Source organism: Oncorhynchus mykiss, chromosome 12, assembly GCF_013265735.2.
Source record: "Oncorhynchus mykiss isolate Arlee chromosome 12, USDA_OmykA_1.1, whole genome shotgun sequence".
In the NCBI taxonomy this organism is placed as follows: Eukaryota; Metazoa; Chordata; class Actinopteri; order Salmoniformes; family Salmonidae; genus Oncorhynchus; species Oncorhynchus mykiss.
In genome coordinates, this window is record NC_048576.1 from 17,207,434 (window position 1) to 17,231,191 (window position 23,758).

Consider the following 23,758-nt stretch of genomic DNA (forward strand, 5'->3'; position numbering starts at 1 on the left):
TTTAACTGACGATAGAGGAACCATCTGCTCCCTAATGGTGGTTTAACTGACGATAGAGGAACCATCTCCTCCCTAATGGTGGTTTAACTGACGATGGAGGAACCATCTCCTCCCTAATGGTGGTTTAACTGACGATGGAGGAACCATCTTGTCTCTAATGGTGGTTTAACTGACTATAGAGGAACCATCTCCTCCCTAATGGTGGTTTAACTGACTATAGAGGAACCATCTCCTCCCTAATGGTGGTTTAACTGACGATGGAGGAACCATCTTGTCTCTAATGGTGGTTTAACTGACGATGGAGGAACCTTCTCCTCCCTAATGGTGGTTTAACTGACTATAGAGGATCCATCTTGTCTCTAATGGTGGTTTAACTGACGATAGAGGAACCTTCTCCTCCCTAATGGTGGTTTAACTGACGATGGAGGAACCATCTTGTCTCTAATTGTGGTTTAACTGACGATGGAGGAACCATCTCCTCCCTAATGGTGGTTTAACTGACGATGGAGGAACCATCTGCTCCCTAATGGTGGTTTAACTGACGATGGAGGAACCATCTCCTTCCTAATGGTGGTTTAACTGACTATAGAGGATCCATCTCCTCCCTAATGGTGGTTTAACTGACGATGGAGGAACCATCTGCTCCCTAATGGTGGTTTAACTGACGATGGAGGAACCATCTGCTCCCTAATGGTGATTTAACTGACGATGGAGGAACCATCTGCTCCCTCATGGTGGTTTAACTGACGATGGAGGAACCATCTGCTCCCTAATGGTGATTTAACTGACGATAGAGGAACCATCTCCTCCCTAATGGTGGTTTAACTGACGATGGAGGAACCATCTGCTCCCTAATGGTGATTTAACTGACGATGGAGGAACCATCTCCTCCCTAATGGTGGTTTAACTGACGATGGAGGAACCATCTGCTCCCTAATGGTGATTTAACTGACGATAGAGGAACCATCTCCTCCCTAATGGTGATTTAACTGACGATGGAGGAACCATCTCCTCCCTAATGGTGGTTTAACTGACGATAGAGGAACCATCTCCTGCCTAATGGTGGTTTAACTGACGATAGAGGAACCATCTCCTCCCTAATGGTGGTTTAACTGACGATAGAGGAACCATCTCCTCCCTAATGGTGATTTAACTGACGATGGAGGAACCATCTGCTCCCTAATGGTGATTTAACTGACGATAGAGGAACCATCTCCTCCCTAATGGTGGTTTAACTGACGATGGAGGAACCATCTGCTCCCTAATGGTGGTTTAACTGACGATAGAGGAACCATCTGCTCCCTAATGGTGATTTAACTGACGATAGAGGAACCATCTGCTCCCTAATGGTGGTTTAACTGACGATGGAGGAACCATCTGCTCCCTAATGGTGATTTAACTGACGATGGAGGAACCATCTCCTCCCTAATGGTGATTTAACTGACGATAGAGGAACCATCTCCTCCCTAATGGTGGTTTAACTGACGATGGAGGAACCATCTGCTCCCTAATGGTGGTTTAACTGACGATAGAGGAACCATCTCCTCCCTAATGGTGGTTTAACTGACGATAGAGGAACCATCTCCTCCCTAATGGTGATTTAACTGATGATGGAGGAACCATCTCCTCCCTAATGGTGATTTAACTGACGATAGAGGAACCATCTCCTCCCTAATGGTGATTTAACTGACGATGGAGGAACCATCTGCTCCCTAATGGTGGTTTAACTGACGATAGAGGAACCATCTCCTCCCTAATGGTGGTTTAACTGACGATAGAGGATCCATCTCCTCCCTAATGGTGGTTTAACTGACGGTAGAGGAACCATCTCCTCCCTAATGGTGATTTAACTGATGATGGAGGAACCATCTCCTCCCTAATGGTGGTTTAACTGACGATAGAGGAACCATCTCCTCCCTAATGGTGGTTTAACTGACGATGGAGGAACCATCTCCTCCCTAATGGTGGTTTAACTGACGATAGAGGAACCATCTCCTCCCCAATGGTGATTTAACTGACGATGGAGGAACCATCTGCTCCCTAATGGTGGTTTAACTGACGATGGAGGAACCATCTCCTCCCTAATGGTGGTTTAACTGATGATGGAGGAACCATCTCCTCCCTAATGGTGGTTTAACTGACGATAGAGGAACCATCTCCTCCCTAATGGTGATTTAACTGACGATGGAGGAACCATCTGCTCCCTAATGGTGGTTTAACTGACGATGGAGGAACCATCTCCTCCCTAATGGTGATTTAACTGACGATAGAGGAACCATCTCCTCCCTAATGGTGATTTAACTGACGATAGAGGAACCATCTCCTCCCTAATGTTGGTTTAACTGATGATGGAGGAACCTTCTGCTCCCTAATGGTGGTTTAACTGACGATGGAGCAACCATCTCCTCCCTAATGATGGTTTAACTGACGATAGAGGAACCATCTCCTCCCTAATGGTGATTTAACTGACGATAGAGGAACCATCTCCTCCCTAATGGTGATTTAACTGACGATAGAGGAACCATCTCCTCCCTAATGGTGGTTTAACTGACGATGGAGGAACCATCTCCTCCCTAATGGTGGTTTAACTGACGATAGAGGAACCATCTGCTCCCTAATGGTGGTTTAACTGACTATAGAGGAACCATCTCCTCCCTAATGGTGGTTTAACTGACTATAGAGGAACCATCTGCTCCCTAATGGTGGTTTAACTGACGATAGAGGAACCATCTCCTCCCTAATGGTGATTTAACTGACGATAGAGGAACCATCTCCTCCCTAATGGTGGTTTAACTGACGATAGAGGCACCATCTCCTCTCTAATGGTGGTTTAACTGACGATAGAGGAACCATCTGCTCCCTAATGGTGGTTTAACTGACGATGGAGGAACCATCTGCTCCCTAATGGTGATTTAACTGACGATGGAGGAACCATCTCCTCCCTAATGGTGGTTTAACTGACGATGGAGGAACCATCTGCTCCCTAATGGTGATTTAACTGACGATAGAGGAACCATCTCCTCCCTAATGGTGATTTAACTGACGATGGAGGAACCATCTCCTCCCTAATGGTGGTTTAACTGACGATAGAGGAACCATCTCCTGCCTAATGGTGGTTTAACTGACGATAGAGGAACCATCTCCTCCCTAATGGTGGTTTAACTGACGATAGAGGAACCATCTCCTCCCTAATGGTGATTTAACTGATGATGGAGGAACCATCTCCTCCCTAATGGTGATTTAACTGACGATAGAGGAACCATCTCCTCCCTAATGGTGATTTAACTGACGATGGAGGAACCATCTGCTCCCTAATGGTGGTTTAACTGACGATAGAGGAACCATCTCCTCCCTAATGGTGGTTTAACTGACGATAGAGGATCCATCTCCTCCCTAATGGTGGTTTAACTGACGATAGAGGAACCATCTCCTCCCTAATGGTGATTTAACTGATGATGGAGGAACCATCTCCTCCCTAATGGTGGTTTAACTGACGATAGAGGAACCATCTCCTCCCTAATGGTGATTTAACTGACGATGGAGGAACCATCTGCTCCCTAATGGTGGTTTAACTGACGATAGAGGAACCATCTCCTCCCTAATGGTGGTTTAACTGACGATAGAGGATCCATCTCCTCCCTAATGGTGGTTTAACTGACGATAGAGGAACCATCTCCTCCCTAATGGTGATTTAACTGATGATGGAGGAACCATCTCCTCCCTAATGGTGGTTTAACTGACGATAGAGGAACCATCTCCTCCCTAATGGTGGTTTAACTGACGATGGAGGAACCATCTCCTCCCTAATGGTGGTTTAACTGACGATAGAGGAACCATCTCCTCCCTAATGGTGATTTAACTGACGATGGAGGAACCATCTGCTCCCTAATGGTGGTTTAACTGACGATGGAGGAACCTTCTCCTCCCTAATGGTGGTTTAACTGATGATGGAGGAACCATCTCCTCCCTAATGGTGGTTTAACTGACGATAGAGGAACCATCTCCTCCCTAATGGTGATTTAACTGACGATAGAGGAACCATCTCCTCCCTAATGGTGGTTTAACTGACGATAGAGGAACCATCTCCTCCCTAATGGTGATTTAACTGATGATGGAGGAACCATCTCCTCCCTAATGGTGGTTTAACTGACGATAGAGGAACCATCTCCTCCCTAATGGTGGTTTAACTGACGATGGAGGAACCATCTCCTCCCTAATGGTGGTTTAACTGACGATAGAGGAACCATCTCCTCCCTAATGGTGATTTAACTGACGATGGAGGAACCATCTGCTCCCTAATGGTGGTTTAACTGACGATGGAGGAACCATCTCCTCCCTAATGGTGGTTTAACTGATGATGGAGGAACCATCTCCTCCCTAATGGTGGTTTAACTGACGATAGAGGAACCATCTCCTCCCTAATGGTGATTTAACTGACGATGGAGGAACCATCTGCTCCCTAATGGTGGTTTAACTGACGATGGAGGAACCATCTCCTCCCTAATGGTGATTTAACTGACGATAGAGGAACCATCTCCTCCCTAATGGTGATTTAACTGACGATAGAGGAACCATCTCCTCCCTAATGATGGTTTAACTGATGATGGAGGAACCTTCTGCTCCCTAATGGTGGTTTAACTGACGATGGAGCAACCATCTCCTCCCTAATGATGGTTTAACTGACGATAGAGGAACCATCTCCTCCCTAATGGTGATTTAACTGACGATAGAGGAACCATCTCCTCCCTAATGGTGATTTAACTGACGATAGAGGAACCATCTCCTCCCTAATGGTGGTTTAACTGACGATGGAGGAACCATCTCCTCCCTAATGGTGGTTTAACTGACGATAGAGGAACCATCTGCTCCCTAATGGTGGTTTAACTGACTATAGAGGAACCATCTCCTCCCTAATGGTGGTTTAACTGACTATAGAGGAACCATCTGCTCCCTAATGGTGGTTTAACTGACGATAGAGGAACCATCTCCTCCCTAATGGTGATTTAACTGACGATAGAGGAACCATCTCCTCCCTAATGGTGGTTTAACTGACGATAGAGGCACCATCTCCTCTCTAATGGTGGTTTAACTGACGATAGAGGAACCATCTCCTCCCTAATGGTGGTTTAACTGACGATGGAGGAACCATCTGCTCCCTAATGGTGATTTAACTGACGATGGAGGAACCATCTCCTCCCTAATGGTGGTTTAACTGACGATGGAGGAACCATCTGCTCCCTAATGGTGATTTAACTGACGATAGAGGAACCATCTCCTCCCTAATGGTGATTTAACTGACGATGGAGGAACCATCTCCTCCCTAATGGTGGTTTAACTGACGATAGAGGAACCATCTCCTGCCTAATGGTGGTTTAACTGACGATAGAGGAACCATCTCCTCCCTAATGGTGGTTTAACTGACGATAGAGGAACCATCTCCTCCCTAATGGTGATTTAACTGATGATGGAGGAACCATCTCCTCCCTAATGGTGATTTAACTGACGATAGAGGAACCATCTCCTCCCTAATGGTGATTTAACTGACGATGGAGGAACCATCTGCTCCCTAATGGTGGTTTAACTGACGATAGAGGAACCATCTCCTCCCTAATGGTGGTTTAACTGACGATAGAGGAACCATCTCCTCCCTAATGGTGCTTTAATTGACGATAGAGGAACCATCTCCTCCCTAATGGTGATTTAACTGATGATGGAGGAACCATCTCCTCCCTAATGGTGGTTTAACTGACGATAGAGGAACCATCTCCTCCCTAATGGTGGTTTAACTGACGATGGAGGAACCATCTCCTCCCTAATGGTGGTTTAACTGACGATAGAGGAACCATCTCCTCCCTAATGGTGATTTAACTGACGATGGAGGATCCATCTGCTCCCTAATGGTGGTTTAACTGACGATGGAGGAACCATCTCCTCCCTAATGGTGGTTTAACTGATGATGGAGGAACCATCTCCTCCCTAATGGTGGTTTAACTGACGATAGAGGAACCATCTCCTCCCTAATGGTGATTTAACTGACGATGGAGGAACCATCTGCTCCCTAATGGTGGTTTAACTGACGATGGAGGAACCATCTCCTCCCTAATGGTGATTTAACTGACGATAGAGGAACCATCTCCTCCCTAATGGTGATTTAACTGACGATAGAGGAACCATCTCCTCCCTAATGATGGTTTAACTGATGATGGAGGAACCTTCTGCTCCCTAATGGTGGTTTAACTGACGATGGAGCAACCATCTCCTCCCTAATGATGGTTTAACTGACGATAGAGGAACCATCTCCTCCCTAATGGTGATTTAACTGACGATAGAGGAACCATCTCCTCCCTAATGGTGATTTAACTGACGATAGAGGAACCATCTCCTCCCTAATGGTGGTTTAACTGACGATGGAGGAACCATCTCCTCCCTAATGGTGGTTTAACTGACGATAGAGGAACCATCTGCTCCCTAATGGTGGTTTAACTGACTATAGAGGAACCATCTCCTCCCTAATGGTGGTTTAACTGACTATAGAGGAACCATCTGCTCCCTAATGGTGGTTTAACTGACGATAGAGGAACCATCTCCTCCCTAATGGTGATTTAACTGACGATAGAGGAACCATCTCCTCCCTAATGGTGGTTTAACTGACGATAGAGGCACCATCTCCTCTCTAATGGTGGTTTAACTGACGATAGAGGAACCATCTCCTCCCTAATGGTGGTTTAACTGACGATGGAGGAACCATCTGCTCCCTAATGGTGATTTAACTGACGATGGAGGAACCATCTCCTCCCTAATGGTGGTTTAACTGACGATGGAGGAACCATCTGCTCCCTAATGGTGATTTAACTGACGATAGAGGAACCATCTCCTCCCTAATGGTGATTTAACTGACGATGGAGGAACCATCTCCTCCCTAATGGTGGTTTAACTGACGATAGAGGAACCATCTCCTGCCTAATGGTGGTTTAACTGACGATAGAGGAACCATCTCCTCCCTAATGGTGGTTTAACTGACGATAGAGGAACCATCTCCTCCCTAATGGTGATTTAACTGACGATGGAGGAACCATCTGCTCCCTAATGGTGATTTAACTGACGATAGAGGAACCATCTCCTCCCTAATGGTGGTTTAACTGACGATGGAGGAACCATCTGCTCCCTAATGGTGGTTTAACTGACGATAGAGGAACCATCTGCTCCCTAATGGTGATTTAACTGACGATAGAGGAACCATCTGCTCCCTAATGGTGGTTTAACTGACGATGGAGGAACCATCTGCTCCCTAATGGTGATTTAACTGACGATGGAGGAACCATCTGCTCCCTAATGGTGATTTAACTGACGATAGAGGAACCATCTCCTCCCTAATGGTGGTTTAACTGACGATGGAGGAACCATCTGCTCCCTAATGGTGGTTTAACTGACGATAGAGGAACCATCTCCTCCCTAATGGTGGTTTAACTGACGATAGAGGAACCATCTCCTCCCTAATGGTGATTTAACTGATGATGGAGGAACCATCTCCTCCCTAATGGTGATTTAACTGACGATAGAGGAACCATCTCCTCCCTAATGGTGATTTAACTGACGATGGAGGAACCATCTGCTCCCTAATGGTGGTTTAACTGACGATAGAGGAACCATCTCCTCCCTAATGGTGGTTTAACTGACGATAGAGGATCCATCTCCTCCCTAATGGTGGTTTAACTGACGATAGAGGAACCATCTCCTCCCTATTGGTGATTTAACTGATGATGGAGGAACCATCTCCTCCCTAATGGTGGTTTAACTGACGATAGAGGAACCATCTCCTCCCTAATGGTGGTTTAACTGACGATGGAGGAACCATCTCCTCCCTAATGGTGGTTTAACTGACGATAGAGGAACCATCTCCTCCCTAATGGTGATTTAACTGACGATGGAGGAACCATCTGCTCCCTAATGGTGGTTTAACTGACGATGGAGGAACCATCTCCTCCCTAATGGTGGTTTAACTGATGATGGAGGAACCATCTCCTCCCTAATGGTGGTTTAACTGACGATAGAGGAACCATCTCCTCCCTAATGGTGATTTAACTGACGATGGAGGAACCATCTGCTCCCTAATGGTGGTTTAACTGACGATGGAGGAACCATCTCCTCCCTAATGGTGATTTAACTGACGATAGAGGAACCATCTCCTCCCTAATGGTGATTTAACTGACGATAGAGGAACCATCTCCTCCCTAATGATGGTTTAACTGATGATGGAGGAACCTTCTGCTCCCTAATGGTGGTTTAACTGACGATGGAGCAACCATCTCCTCCCTAATGATGGTTTAACTGACGATAGAGGAACCATCTCCTCCCTAATGGTGATTTAACTGACGATAGAGGAACCATCTCCTCCCTAATGGTGATTTAACTGACGATAGAGGAACCATCTCCTCCCTAATGGTGGTTTAACTGACGATGGAGGAACCATCTCCTCCCTAATGGTGGTTTAACTGACGATAGAGGAACCATCTGCTCCCTAATGCTGGTTTAACTGACTATAGAGGAACCATCTCCTCCCTAATGGTGGTTTAACTGACTATAGAGGAACCATCTGCTCCCTAATGGTGGTTTAACTGACGATAGAGGAACCATCTCCTCCCTAATGGTGATTTAACTGACGATAGAGGAACCATCTCCTCCCTAATGGTGGTTTAACTGACGATAGAGGCACCATCTCCTCTCTAATGGTGGTTTAACTGACGATAGAGGAACCATCTCCTCCCTAATGGTGATTTAACTGACGATAGAGGAACCATCTCCTCCCTAATGGTGGTTTAACTGACGATAGAGGAACCATCTCCTCCCTAATGGTGATTTAACTGACGATAGAGGCACCATCTCCTCTCTAATGGTGGTTTAACTGACAATAGAGGAACCATCTCCTCCCTAATGGTGATTTAACTGACGATAGAGGAACCATCTCCTCCCTAATGGTGGTTTAACTGATGATGGAGGAACCATCTCCTCCCTAATGGTGGTTTAACTGACGATAGAGGAACCATCTCCTCCCTAATGGTGATTTAACTGACGATAGAGGCACCATCTCCTCTCTAATGGTGGTTTAACTGACGATAGAGGAACCATCTCCTCCCTAATGGTGATTTAACTGACGATAGAGGAACCATCTCCTCCCTAATGGTGGTTTAACTGACGATGGAGGAACCATCTCCTCCCTAATGGTGGTTTAACTGACGATAGAGGAACCATCTGCTCCCTAATGGTGGTTTAACAGACTATAGAGGAACCATCTGCTCCCTAATGGTGGTTTAACTGACTATAGAGGAACCATCTCCTCCCTAATGGTGGTTTAACTGACGATGGAGGAACCATCTCCTCCCTAATGGTGGTTTAACTGACGATAGAGGAACCATCTTGTCTCTAATGGTGATTTAACTGACGATAGAGGAACCATCTCCTCCCTAATGGTGGTTTAACTGACGATGGAGGAACCATCCTGTCTCTAATGGTGATTTAACTGACGATAGAGGAACCATCTCCTCCCTAATGGTGGTTTAACTGACGATGGAGGAACCATCTCCTCCCTAATGGTGGTTTAACTGACGATGGAGGAACCATCTCCTCCCTAATGGTGGTTTAACTGACGATGGAGGAACCATCTCCTCCCTAATGGTGGTTTAACTGACGATGGAGGAACCATCTCCTCCCTAATGGTGGTTTAACTGACGATGGAGGAACCATCTCCTCCCTAATGGTGGTTTAACTGACGATGGAGGAACCATCTCCTCCCTAATGGTGGTTTAACTGACGATGGAGGAACCATCTCCTCCCTAATGGTGGTTTAACTGACGATGGAGGAACCATCTCCTCCCTAATGGTGGTTTAACTGATGATGGAGGAACCATCTCCTCCCTAATGGTGGTTTAACTGACGATAGAGGAACCATCTCCTCCCTAATGGTGGTTTAACTGACGATAGAGGAACCATCTTGTCTCTAATGGTGATTTAACTGACGATAGAGGAACCATCTCCTCCCTAATGGTGGTTTAACTGATGATGGAGGAACCTTCTTGTCCCTAATGGTGGTTTAACTGACGATAGAGGAACCATCTCCTCCCTAATTGTGGTTTAACTGACGATAGAGGAACCATCTCCTCCCTAATGGTGGTTTAACTGACGATAGAGGAACCATCTTGTCTCTAATGGTGATTTAACTGACGATAGAGGAACCATCTCCTCCCTAATGGTGGTTTAACTGATGATGGAGGAACCTTCTTGTCCCTAATGGTGGTTTAACTGACGATAGAGGAACCATCTCCTCCCTAATTGTGGTTTAACTGACGATAGAGGCACCATCTCCTCCCTAATGGTGATTTAACTGACGATAGAGGAACCATCTTGTCTCTAATGGTGATTTAACTGACGATAGAGGAACCATCTCCTCCCTAATGGTGGTTTAACTGATGATGGAGGAACCTTCTTGTCCCTAATGGTGGTTTAACTGACGATAGAGGAACCATCTCCTCCCTAATGGTGGTTTAACTGACGATGGAGGAACCATCTCCTCCCTAATGGTGGTTTAACTGACGATAGAGGAACCATCTCCTCCCTAATGGTGGTTTAACTGACGATAGAGGAACCATCTCCTCCCTAATGGTGGTTTAACTGACGATAGAGGAACCATCTCCTCCCTAATGGTGGTTTAACTGATGATGGAGGAACCTTCTTGTCCCTAATGGTGGTTTAACTGACGATGGAGGAACCATCTTGTCCCTAATGGTGGTTTAACTGACGATGGAGGAACCATCTTGTCCCTAATGGTGGTTTAACTGACGATGGAGGAACCATCTTGTCCCTAATGGTGGTTTAACTGACAATGGAAGAACCATCTGCTCCCTAATGGTGATTTAACTGACGATGGAGGAACCATCTTGTCCCTAATGGTGGTTTAACTGACGATGGAGGAACCATCTCCTCCCTAATGGTGATTTAACTGACGATGGCGGAACCATCTCCTCCCTAATTGTGGTTTAACTGACGATAGAGGAACCATCTCCTCCCTAATGGTGATTTAACTGACGATAGAGGAACCATCTTGTCTCTAATGGTGATTTAACTGACGATAGAGGAACCATCTCCTCCCTAATGGTGGTTTAACTGACGATGGAGGAACCATCTCCTCCCTAATGGTGGTTTAACTGATGATGGAGGAACCATCTTGTCTCTAATGGTGATTTAACTGACGATAGAGGAACCATCTCCTCCCTAATGGTGGTTTAACTGACGATAGAGGAACCATCTCCTCCCTAATGGTGGTTTAACTGACGATAGAGGAACCATCTTGTCTCTAATGGTGATTTAACTGACGATGGAGGAACCATCTTGTCTCTAATGGTGGTTTAACTGACGATGGAGGAACCATCTGCTCCCTAATGGTGGTTTAACTGACGATGGAGGATCCATCTTGTCTCTAATGGTGGTTTAACTGACGATGGAGGAACCATCTCCTCCCTAATGGTGGTTTAACTGACGATGGAGGAACCATCTTGTCTCTAATTGTGGTTTAACTGACGATGGAGGAACCATCTTGTCTCTAATGGTGATTTAACTGACGATAGAGGAACCATCTCCTCCCTAATGGTGGTTTAACTGATGATGGAGGAACCTTCTTGTCCCTAATGGTGGTTTAACTGACGATAGAGGAACCATCTCCTCCCTAATTGTGGTTTAACTGTCGATAGAGGCACCATCTCCTCCCTAATGGTGATTTAACTGACGATAGAGGAACCATCTTGTCTCTAATGGTGATTTAACTGACGATAGAGGAACCATCTCCTCCCTAATGGTGGTTTAACTGATGATGGAGGAACCTTCTTGTCCCTAATGGTGGTTTAACTGACGATAGAGGAACCATCTCCTCCCTAATGGTGGTTTAACTGACGATGGAGGAACCATCTCCTCCCTAATGGTGGTTTAACTGACGATAGAGGAACCATCTCCTCCCTAATGGTGGTTTAACTGACGATAGAGGAACCATCTCCTCCCTAATGGTGGTTTAACTGACGATAGAGGAACCATCTCCTCCCTAATGGTGGTTTAACTGATGATGGAGGAACCTTCTTGTCCCTAATGGTGGTTTAACTGACGATGGAGGAACCATCTTGTCCCTAATGGTGGTTTAACTGACGATGGAGGAACCATCTTGTCCCTAATGGTGGTTTAACTGACGATGGAGGAACCATCTTGTCCCTAATGGTGGTTTAACTGACAATGGAAGAACCCTAATGGTGATTTAACTGACGATGGAGGAACCATCTTGTCCCTAATGGTGGTTTAACTGACGATGGAGGAACCATCTCCTCCCTAATGGTGATTTAACTGACGATGGCGGAACCATCTCCTCCCTAATTGTGGTTTAACTGACGATAGAGGAACCATCTCCTCCCTAATGGTGATTTAACTGACGATAGAGGAACCATCTTGTCTCTAATGGTGATTTAACTGACGATAGAGGAACCATCTCCTCCCTAATGGTGGTTTAACTGACGATGGAGGAACCATCTCCTCCCTAATGGTGGTTTAACTGATGATGGAGGAACCATCTTGTCTCTAATGGTGATTTAACTGACGATAGAGGAACCATCTCCTCCCTAATGGTGGTTTAACTGACGATAGAGGAACCATCTCCTCCCTAATGGTGGTTTAACTGACGATAGAGGAACCATCTTGTCTCTAATGGTGATTTAACTGACGATAGAGGAACCATCTCCTCCCTAATGGTGGTTTAACTGATGATGGAGGAACCTTCTTGTCCCTAATGGTGGTTTAACTGACGATAGAGGAACCATCTCCTCCCTAATTGTGGTTTAACTGACGATAGAGGCACCATCTCCTCCCTAATGGTGATTTAACTGACGATAGAGGAACCATCTTGTCTCTAATGGTGATTTAACTGACGATAGAGGAACCATCTCCTCCCTAATGGTGGTTTAACTGATGATGGAGGAACCTTCTTGTCCCTAATGGTGGTTTAACTGACGATAGAGGAACCATCTCCTCCCTAATGGTGGTTTAACTGACGATGGAGGAACCATCTCCTCCCTAATGGTGGTTTAACTGACGATAGAGGAACCATCTCCTCCCTAATGGTGGTTTAACTGACGATAGAGGAACCATCTCCTCCCTAATGGTGGTTTAACTGACGATAGAGGAACCATCTCCTCCCTAATGGTGGTTTAACTGATGATGGAGGAACCTTCTTGTCCCTAATGGTGGTTTAACTGACGATGGAGGAACCATCTTGTCCCTAATGGTGGTTTAACTGACGATGGAGGAACCATCTTGTCCCTAATGGTGGTTTAACTGACGATGGAGGAACCATCTTGTCCCTAATGGTGGTTTAACTGACAATGGAAGAACCATCTGCTCCCTAATGGTGATTTAACTGACGATGGAGGAACCATCTTGTCCCTAATGGTGGTTTAACTGACGATGGAGGAACCATCTCCTCCCTAATGGTGATTTAACTGACGATGGCGGAACCATCTCCTCCTTAATGGTGGCTTAACTGACGATGGAGGAACCATCTCCTCCCTATTGGTGGTTTAACTGACGATGGAGGAACCATCTTGTCTCTAATGGTGGTTTAACTGACGATGGAGGAACCATCTTGTCTCTAATGGTGGTTTAACTGACGATGGAGGAACCATCTTGTCTCTAATGGTGGTTTAACTGACGATGGAGGAACCATCTGCTCCCTAATGGTGGTTTAACTGACGATGGAGGATCCATCTTGTCTCTAATGGTGGTTTAACTGACGATGGAGGAACCATCTCCTCCCTAATGGTGGTTTAACTGACGATGGAGGAACCATCTTGTCTCTAATTGTGGTTTAACTGACGATGGAGGAACCATCTTGTCTCTAATGGTGGTTTAACTGACGATGGAGGAACCATCTCCTCCCTAATGGTGGTTTAACTGACGATGGAGGAACCATCTTGTCTCTAATGGTGGTTTAACTGACGATGGAGGAACCATCTCCTCCCTAATGGTGGTTTAGCTGACGATGGAGGAACCATCTGCTCCCTAATGGTGGTTTAACTGACGATGGAGGAACCATCTGCTCCCTAATGGTGGTTTAACTGACTATAGAGGAACCATCTCCTCCCCAATGGTGGTTTAACTGACGATGGAGGAACCATCTCCTCCCTAATGGTGGTTTAACTGACGATGGAGGAACCATCTTGTCTCTAATTGTGGTTTAACTGACGATGGAGGAACCATCTCCTCCCTAATGATGGTTTAGCTGACGATGGAGGAACCATCTCCTCCCTAATGGTGGTTTAACTGACGATGGAGGAACCATCTCCTCCCTAATGATGGTTTAGCTGACGATGGAGGAACCTTCTGCTCCCTAATGGTGGTTTAACTGACGATGGAGGAACCTTCTGCTCCCTAATGGTGGTTTAACTGACTATAGAGGAACCATCTCCTCCCTAATGGTGGTTTAACTGACTATAGAGGAACCATCTCCTCCCCAATGGTGGTTTAACTGACGATGGAGGAACCATCTTGTCTCTAATTGTGGTTTAACTGACGATGGAGGAACCATCTCCTCCCTAATGGTGGTTTAACTGACAATGGAGGAACCATCTCCTCCCTTATGGGGGTTTAACTGACGATGGAGGAACCATCTTCTCCCTTATGGTGGTTTAATTGACCATCTCCTCCATCGACATTAATGCTAGAAGTGACTCCATCCCTCACACACTCACAGTATGTCTCTGTACCTATGTTTGGCAGACAGCTCATATAATGAGTAATGTTAATCTTTGTATACCGAGGAAGCGGCTGTTCCAGTGGAGCAGCGTAACGCAGCACTGTGGCTTCGTGTTAATGTCCGTGACTAAGACTGTTAGAGAGGCGTGAAGAAGATACAGCTTTTTCTGTTTACTGTTTACTGCGTGTCTAAATCTCGCTCTTTTGTCTGTCTCTTTCCTTCCTTTCATCTTTCCATCCATCCGTGGATCATCTTCCAGCTCGAGGCACTGAAACAGCAGAATTCCAAATTTGTGGTTTAACTGACGATAGAGGCACCATCTCCTCCCTAATGGTGATTTAACTGACGATAGAGGAACCATCTTGTCTCTAATGGTGATTTAACTGACGATGGAGGAACCATCTTGTCCCTAATGGTGGTTTAACTGACGATGGAGGAACCATCTTGTCCCTAATGGTGGTTTAACTGACGATGGAGGAACCATCTTGTCCCTAATGGTGGTTTAACTGACAATGGAAGAACCCTAATGGTGATTTAACTGACGATGGAGGAACCATCTTGTCCCTAATGGTGGTTTAACTGACGATGGAGGAACCATCTCCTCCCTAATGGTGATTTAACTGACGATGGCGGAACCATCTCCTCCCTAATTGTGGTTTAACTGACGATAGAGGAACCATCTCCTCCCTAATGGTGATTTAACTGACGATAGAGGAACCATCTTGTCTCTAATGGTGATTTAACTGACGATAGAGGAACCATCTCCTCCCTAATGGTGGTTTAACTGACGATGGAGGAACCATCTCCTCCCTAATGGTGGTTTAACTGATGATGGAGGAACCATCTTGTCTCTAATGGTGATTTAACTGACGATAGAGGAACCATCTCCTCCCTAATGGTGGTTTAACTGACGATAGAGGAACCATCTCCTCCCTAATGGTGGTTTAACTGACGATAGAGGAACCATCTTGTCTCTAATGGTGATTTAACTGACGATAGAGGAACCATCTCCTCCCTAATGGTGGTTTAACTGATGATGGAGGAACCTTCTTGTCCCTAATGGTGGTTTAACTGACGATAGAGGAACCATCTCCTCCCTAATTGTGGTTTAACTGACGATAGAGGCACCATCTCCTCCCTAATGGTGATTTAACTGACGATAGAGGAACCATCTTGTCTCTAATGGTGATTTAACTGACGATAGAGGAACCATCTCCTCCCTAATGGTGGTTTAACTGATGATGGAGGAACCTTCTTGTCCCTAATGGTGGTTTAACTGACGATAGAGGAACCATCTCCTCCCTAATGGTGGTTTAACTGACGATGGAGGAACCATCTCCTCCCTAATGGTGGTTTAACTGACGATAGAGGAACCATCTCCTCCCTAATGGTGGTTTAACTGACGATAGAGGAACCATCTCCTCCCTAATGGTGGTTTAACTGACGATAGAGGAACCATCTCCTCCCTAATGGTGGTTTAACTGATGATGGAGGAACCTTCTTGTCCCTAATGGTGGTTTAACTGACGATGGAGGAACCATCTTGTCCCTAATGGTGGTTTAACTGACGATGGAGGAACCATCTTGTCCCTAATGGTGGTTTAACTGACGATGGAGGAACCATCTTGTCCCTAATGGTGGTTTAACTGACAATGGAAGAACCATCTGCTCCCTAATGGTGATTTAACTGACGATGGAGGAACCATCTTGTCCCTAATGGTGGTTTAACTGACGATGGAGGAACCATCTCCTCCCTAATGGTGATTTAACTGACGATGGCGGAACCATCTCCTCCTTAATGGTGGCTTAACTGACGATGGAGGAACCATCTCCTCCCTATTGGTGGTTTAACTGACGATGGAGGAACCATCTTGTCTCTAATGGTGGTTTAACTGACGATGGAGGAACCATCTTGTCTCTAATGGTGGTTTAACTGACGATGGAGGAACCATCTTGTCTCTAATGGTGTTTTAACTGACGATGGAGGAACCATCTGCTCCCTAATGGTGGTTTAACTGACGATGGAGGATCCATCTTGTCTCTAATGGTGGTTTAACTGACGATGGAGGAACCATCTCCTCCCTAATGGTGGTTTAACTGACGATGGAGGAACCATCTTGTCTCTAATTGTGGTTTAACTGACGATGGAGGAACCATCTTGTCTCTAATGGTGGTTTAACTGACGATGGAGGAACCATCTCCTCCCTAATGGTGGTTTAACTGACGATGGAGGAACCATCTTGTCTCTAATGGTGGTTTAACTGACGATGGAGGAACCATCTCCTCCCTAATGGTGGTTTAGCTGACGATGGAGGAACCATCTGCTCCCTAATGGTGGTTTAACTGACGATGGAGGAACCATCTGCTCCCTAATGGTGGTTTAACTGACTATAGAGGAACCATCTCCTCCCCAATGGTGGTTTAACTGACGATGGAGGAACCATCTCCTCCCTAATGGTGGTTTAACTGACGATGGAGGAACCATCTTGTCTCTAATTGTGGTTTAACTGACGATGGAGGAACCATCTCCTCCCTAATGATGGTTTAGCTGACGATGGAGGAACCATCTCCTCCCTAATGGTGGTTTAACTGACGATGGAGGAACCATCTCCTCCCTAATGATGGTTTAGCTGACGATGGAGGAACCTTCTGCTCCCTAATGGTGGTTTAACTGACGATGGAGGAACCTTCTGCTCCCTAATGGTGGTTTAACTGACTATAGAGGAACCATCTCCTCCCTAATGGTGGTTTAACTGACTATAGAGGAACCATCTCCTCCCCAATGGTGGTTTAACTGACGATGGAGGAACCATCTTGTCTCTAATTGTGGTTTAACTGACGATGGAGGAACCATCTCCTCCCTAATGGTGGTTTAACTGACAATGGAGGAACCATCTCCTCCCTTATGGGGGTTTAACTGACGATGGAGGAACCATCTTCTCCCTTATGGTGGTTTAATTGACCATCTCCTCCATCGACATTAATGCTAGAAGTGACTCCATCCCTCACACACTCACAGTATGTCTCTGTACCTATGTTTGGCAGACAGCTCATATAATGAGTAATGTTAATCTTTGTATACCGAGGAAGCGGCTGTTCCAGTGGAGCAGCGTAACGCAGCACTGTGGCTTCGTGTTAATGTCCGTGACTAAGACTGTTAGAGAGGCGTGAAGAAGATACAGCTTTTTCTGTTTACTGTTTACTGCGTGTCTAAATCTCGCTCTTTTGTCTGTCTCTTTCCTTCCTTTCATCTTTCCATCCATCCGTGGATCATCTTCCAGCTCGAGGCACTGAAACAGCAGAATTCCAAATTCCAGGAAGAACTCAGAACGCAGGTGCGAGGCAGCTCAGAAAGCCAGCACATCGGAACTCTGTGCAAGGAAATGTGAGTATGGACGAAGGTTTCTTACGCTTGCTTGTTGCTTGCACAGCATTGTTGATGGAATGTGTGTGTAAACGGCTGAAACCAGAGTATTGGAATGTTGTGCTAGTAAAGATGAGTAGAACTAGAACCAGGAGTACCGGCATATCAGTATTCTATGCATGGAAATGATGGTTCTTCAGATGATACGGTGGCATTCAGCATTCAATTTATACATTGACTACAGACTGCCCTGGAAACAGCGACTAAACCCAACATGCCAGCTTCTTTGGGCCCAAAACACACAGGAGGAGAGGAGTGTAAACTATGTGGCTTTGAGTTGTTTCAGTGTGTGGGTTAGACCAGCGCTTCAAAAGCCCGTGCAGGGAAACGTGAGAGAGGCTCATATCAAGGTCTTATTCAAATAGAGTCATAGACTCATATATAAATCTGACTCATGCTGCTTACTCATACTGATGATGTGGCCGTGACACACAGTGAGAGATACAGAGGTGGATTGATGGAGAAATAAAACGATTGAGAGATGGAGTGGGAGACTTAAGAGAGAGAGAGAGAACTTGATTATCTCATGAGAGAGATTGAGAGAACTTGAAGTACAATTCACTTGTATAGTCAGCCTGTAATACCAGTGTGTAAGCATGCTGTGTAGAACGTAGTCCTCTGATATTAGAACCTGAAAACCAGTAACCAGTAATGATGGCATAGTTCCCTCTGTGCCTTACTAGACAGCAGTATGCTACTGAAAGGTACAGGTATGTAGCGAGGCTGCCATAGAGAGAGAAAGACCATATGAAATCTCTCTTTGTTATGGTGAGCGTCATGCATGACGTAGAGTTCTATTTATACTTCTGTGTGTGTGCATGAGTGCACACGTCTGTGTGTGTGCATGTTGAAGTGCATGTTTAACGTTGTGTGTGTGCATGAGTGCACACGTCTGTGTGTGTACATGTTGAAGTGCATGTTTAACGTTGTGTGTGTGTCATCAGGTCCTTTATTATTCACTTTGTCCTGATTTATCTATTAGTGGCCATACATCTTTCTTCTCCTTCACTCATCCCTCTCCCTTCATCCTATAAAGAGACACTCATCCCTTTCTAGCTCCTATAAAGAGACAGACTCATCCCTCTCTCCCTCCTATGAAGAGACAGACTCATCCCTCTCTCCCTTCATCCTATAAAGAGACAGATTCATCCCTCTCTCCCTTCATCCTATAAAGAGGGTGTTATATAATCACATCTTCTCCTAGAACCGCCTGCCTCCAACATGGCCGCACCGTGCATCGCATCTCATGACCTCCATGATGTGTGCATTATTTACATTTGTATTTATTGAACCTTTATTTAACTAGGCAAGTCCGTTAAGAACAAATTATTATTTACAATGACGGCCTACACCGGCCAAACCCGGACGACGCTGGGTCAATTGTGCGCCGCCCTCTGGGACTCCCAATCACGGCCAGATGTGATTCAGCCTGGATTCAAACCAGGGACTGTAGTGACATCTATTCTACTGAGATGCAGTGCCTTAGACCGCTGCTCCACTCGGGAGCCCAAGTGCACAGGCCTGCAAGCATGTGTGTGTGTGCATGTGTGTTTGTGGGTGTGTGTGAGAGCGAGCAAGCGCAGCTTTGTGCTGCCAGAGACATCTCGTCTGGGAGAACAGCTGCATCCGACCCAAACGGGGATCACACATACTGAGAGTTAGACATGACCTCTACACTCATCACTACATAGCCATGACAACCTGTACACCCATATCAGCCCCACAGCCAAGCAGAGGTCATTTGTGCTGTAAATGGATTGTCATTTCTGTATAAATGTATTATTATTGATGTCGATTGTCCTTTATTAGAAAGTACCTCTAGATATAATGCATGTTGACTGTCCCTGGTAGACAACTCACCCTCTCTCTCCCTTGTTCTCTCCCCCTTTCTCTCCCGCTCTCTCTCAGTGAGGTACTGAAGCAGGCCAGTCTGACGTCTCAGAACCAGCCAGACATGAAAGACAGGTAAGACATGTATTGCACAATGTATTCTCTGCTGCCTTAGGAAGATCAGGTTGAGTGTAAACATTTTCAGTATTTCTAACTATGGAAGTAGCTGCACTTATAGCGTAGACATCTACAGCTTTCCTTTCCAACAGCTGTGCATAGTTGATCATAATTATCATCAGGGTCCTAGTATAAATTAATGTTTATAAAAAACACAGTTGATTTAGTTGATGTGATCAAGTCCTGTAAAAATGATTAAGACACAGTAAAACAGACAGTGAGAGCAGTGGACAGAGACAGATGGGGTTTTAGTGTGATGACAGTCAGTCGGTCAGTCAGTACATTTCATCTGGGGCTCAGAATGGACTCAGAAGACAAAAAGCCTGCACTGCACCTAATACCTCTACAGTAAAGTCATTTATTTTATTTCTATTTATTTTTATTTCACCTTTATTTAACCAGGTAGGCTAGTTGAGAACAAGTTCTCATTTACAATTGCCACCTGGCCAAGATAAAGCAAAGCAGTATGGCACATACAACAACACAGAGTTACACATGGAGTAAAACAAACATACTGTCAATAATACGGTAAATAAATACAGTAAAGTCATGTCTTTGTATAACCCATCACAAACACTTCTAATGACAGGAGAGAAGGGAAGGGAGGAGAGGAGAAGGGTGGGGCAGAAAAGGTTGGGGAGGAGAGGGAATGGGAGGAGAAAGGATGGGAAGGGAGAAGAGAAGAGAAGAGATGGGAGGGGGAGAAAAGGTTGGGGAGGAAGGGAGATGGAATGGGAGGAAAAAGTAGTGCAGGGGAAGAAGAAGAGAGGAGAAGAGGAAGGAGAAGAGGGAGGAGTGGAGGGAGGAGAAGAGGAAGGAGAAGAGAGGAGAAGAGGGAGGAGTGAAGGGAGGAGGGAGGAGAAGAGGAAGGAGAAGAGAGGAGAAGAGGAAGGAGAAGAGAGGAGAAGAGGAAGGAGAAGAGAGGAGAAGAGAGGAGAAGAGGAAGGAGAAGAGGAAGGAGAAGAGAGGAGGAGTGAAGGGAGGAGAAGAGAGGAGAAGAGGGAGGAGTGAAGGGAGGAGAATGTCATCAAAAAGGTTATTTAAGCCATAGGGAAATGATGAGAGGAATGTTATGTAGAGTAGAACTAATCAGTCAGGACACATCAGGGGATAACTACCTCATCAGGTGCAGATATAGAAGCACGGTGGCTAGGAAAAACTCCCTAGAAAGGCCAGAACCTAGGGAGAAACCTAGAGAGGAACCAGGCTCTGAGGGGTGGCCAGTCCTCTTCTGGCTGTGCCAGGTGGAGTTTATAACAGGACATGGCCAAGATGTTCAAACGTTCATAGAGGACCAGCAGGGTCAGATAATAATAATCACAGTGGTTGTAGAGGGTGCAACAGGTCAGCACCTCAGGAGTAAATGTCAGTTGGCTTTTCATAGCTTATCATTCAGTTAGTAGAGTTAGAGACCCCAGGTGCGGTAGAGAGAGAGTCCAAAACAGCAGGTCCGGGACAAGGTAGCACGTCCAGTGAATATGTCAGGGTTCCATAGCCACATGCAGAACTGTTGAAACTGGAGCAGCAGCATGACCAGGTGGACTGGGGACAGAAAGGAGTGATCAGGCCAGGTAGTCCTGAGGCATGGTCCTAGGGCTCAGGTCCTCTGAGAGAAGAGAGAGAGAATTAGAGGGAGCACACTTAAAATTACACAGGACACCGGATAAGACAGGAGAAATACTCGATATAACAGACTGACCCTAGTCCCCCGACACAAACTATTGCAGCATAAATACTGGGGGCTGAGACAGGAGGGGTCGGGAGACACCGTGGCCCCGTTCGACGATACTCCCAGACAGGGCCAAACAGGCAGGATATAACCCCATCAGCTTTGCCAAAGCACAGCTCCCACACCACTAGAGGGATATCTTCAACCACCAACCTACTACCCTGAGACCAGGCCGAGTATAGCCCACAAAGATCTTCCCCGCGGCATGAACCCGAGGGGCGCGCCAACCCGGACAGGAAGGTCATGTCAGTAACTCAACCCACTCAAGTGACGCACCCCGCCAGTGACTCAGCCCCTGTAATAGGGTTAGAGGCAGAGAATCCCGGTGGAGAGAGGGGAACCGGCCAGGCAGAGACAGCAAGGGCAGTTCATCGCTCCAGTGCCTTTCCGTTCACATTCACACCCCTGGGCCAGACTACACTCAATCATAGGACCTACTGAAGAGATGAGTCTTCAATAAAGACTTAAAGGTCGAGACTTAGTCTGCATCTCTCACGTGGATAGGCAGACCATTCCATAAAAATGGAGCTCTATAGGAGAAAGCCCTGCCTCTATCTGTTTGCTTAGAAATTCTAGGGACAGTAAGGAGGCCTGCGTCTTGTGACCATAGCGTACGTGTAGGTATGTACGACAGGACCAAATCAGAACGATAGGTAGGAGCAAGCCCATGTAATGCTTTGTAGGTTAGCAGTAAAACCTTGAAATCAGCCCTAGCCTTAACAGGAAGCCAGTGTAGAGAGGCTAGCACTGGAGTCATATGATAAAAATGTTGGTTCTAGTCGAGATTCTAGCAGGCATTTTTAGCACAAACTGAAGTTTACTTTTTGCTTTATCCGGGTAGCCAGAAAGTAGAGCATTGCAGTAGTCTAACCTAGAAGTAACAAAAGCATGGATGAATTTTCCTGCATCATTTTTGGACAGAACGTTACAGATTTTTGCAATGTTACTAAGATGGAATAAAGCTGTCCTTGAAATATTCTTGATATATTCGTCAAAAGAGAGAGATCAGGGTCCAGAATAACACCGAGGTCCTTCACAGTTTTATTTGAGATGACTGTACAACAATAAAAATATAAATTTTCAGATCCAACAGAAGATCCATTTGTTTCTTGGGACCTAGAAATGTTTTGTCCGAGTTCCTTATGTCTGAAACACAGGCTTCCAGGGAGGGCAATTTTGGGGCTTCACCATGTTTCATCGAAATGTACAGCTGTGTATTGTCCGCAAAGCAGTGAAAGTTAACATTATGTTTCCGAATGACATCACCAAGAGGTAAAATATCTAGTGGAAACAATAGTGGTCCTAAAACTGAACCTTGAGGAACACCAAAATGTACAGTTGATTTGTCAGAAGACAAACCATCCACAGAGGCAAACTGATATCTTTCCAACAGATAAGATCAAAACCAGGCCAGAGCTTGTCCGTGTAGACCAATTTGGGTTTCCAATCTCTCCAAAAGAATGTGGTGATCGATGGTGTCAAAAGCAGCACTAAGGTCTAGGAACATGAGGACTGATGCAGAGTTTTGGTCTGCGCCATTAAAAGGTAATTTACCACCTTCACGAATGCAGTCTCAGTGCTATGATGGGGTCTAAAACCAGACTAAAGCGTTTAGTATAAATTGTTTGTGAATGGGAGATTTGTTAGTTTTTTATATTTTCTGGGTCAAGGTTTGGCTTTTTCAATGTGAAGAGAGCAGGAACTTCAGTCATTTCAAATGCCATTATGATGCAGTAAAATGTTACTGCCACTTTTAGTGAATTTGGTATACATCCGGTGGATAGGGAGCCGTTTATTATATTCAACATAGGAGGGCCAAG

At 45.6% G+C, this 23,758-nt stretch overlaps 1 protein-coding gene across 3 annotated transcripts in view; it reads left to right on the forward strand.

The window, feature by feature from the left end:
* Positions 1-23,758, forward strand: part of clip1b (CAP-GLY domain containing linker protein 1b) — a 68,614-nt gene that overhangs the window by 39,080 nt on the left and 5,776 nt on the right. For all 3 annotated transcript variants that reach the window (XM_036937068.1, XM_036937067.1, XM_036937066.1), the window contains 2 exons: positions 18,060-18,163; positions 20,111-20,167. In XM_036937068.1, coding sequence (XP_036792963.1) covers positions 18,060-18,163; positions 20,111-20,167 — 161 coding nt within the window. The remainder of the gene's footprint in view (positions 1-18,059; positions 18,164-20,110; positions 20,168-23,758) is intronic.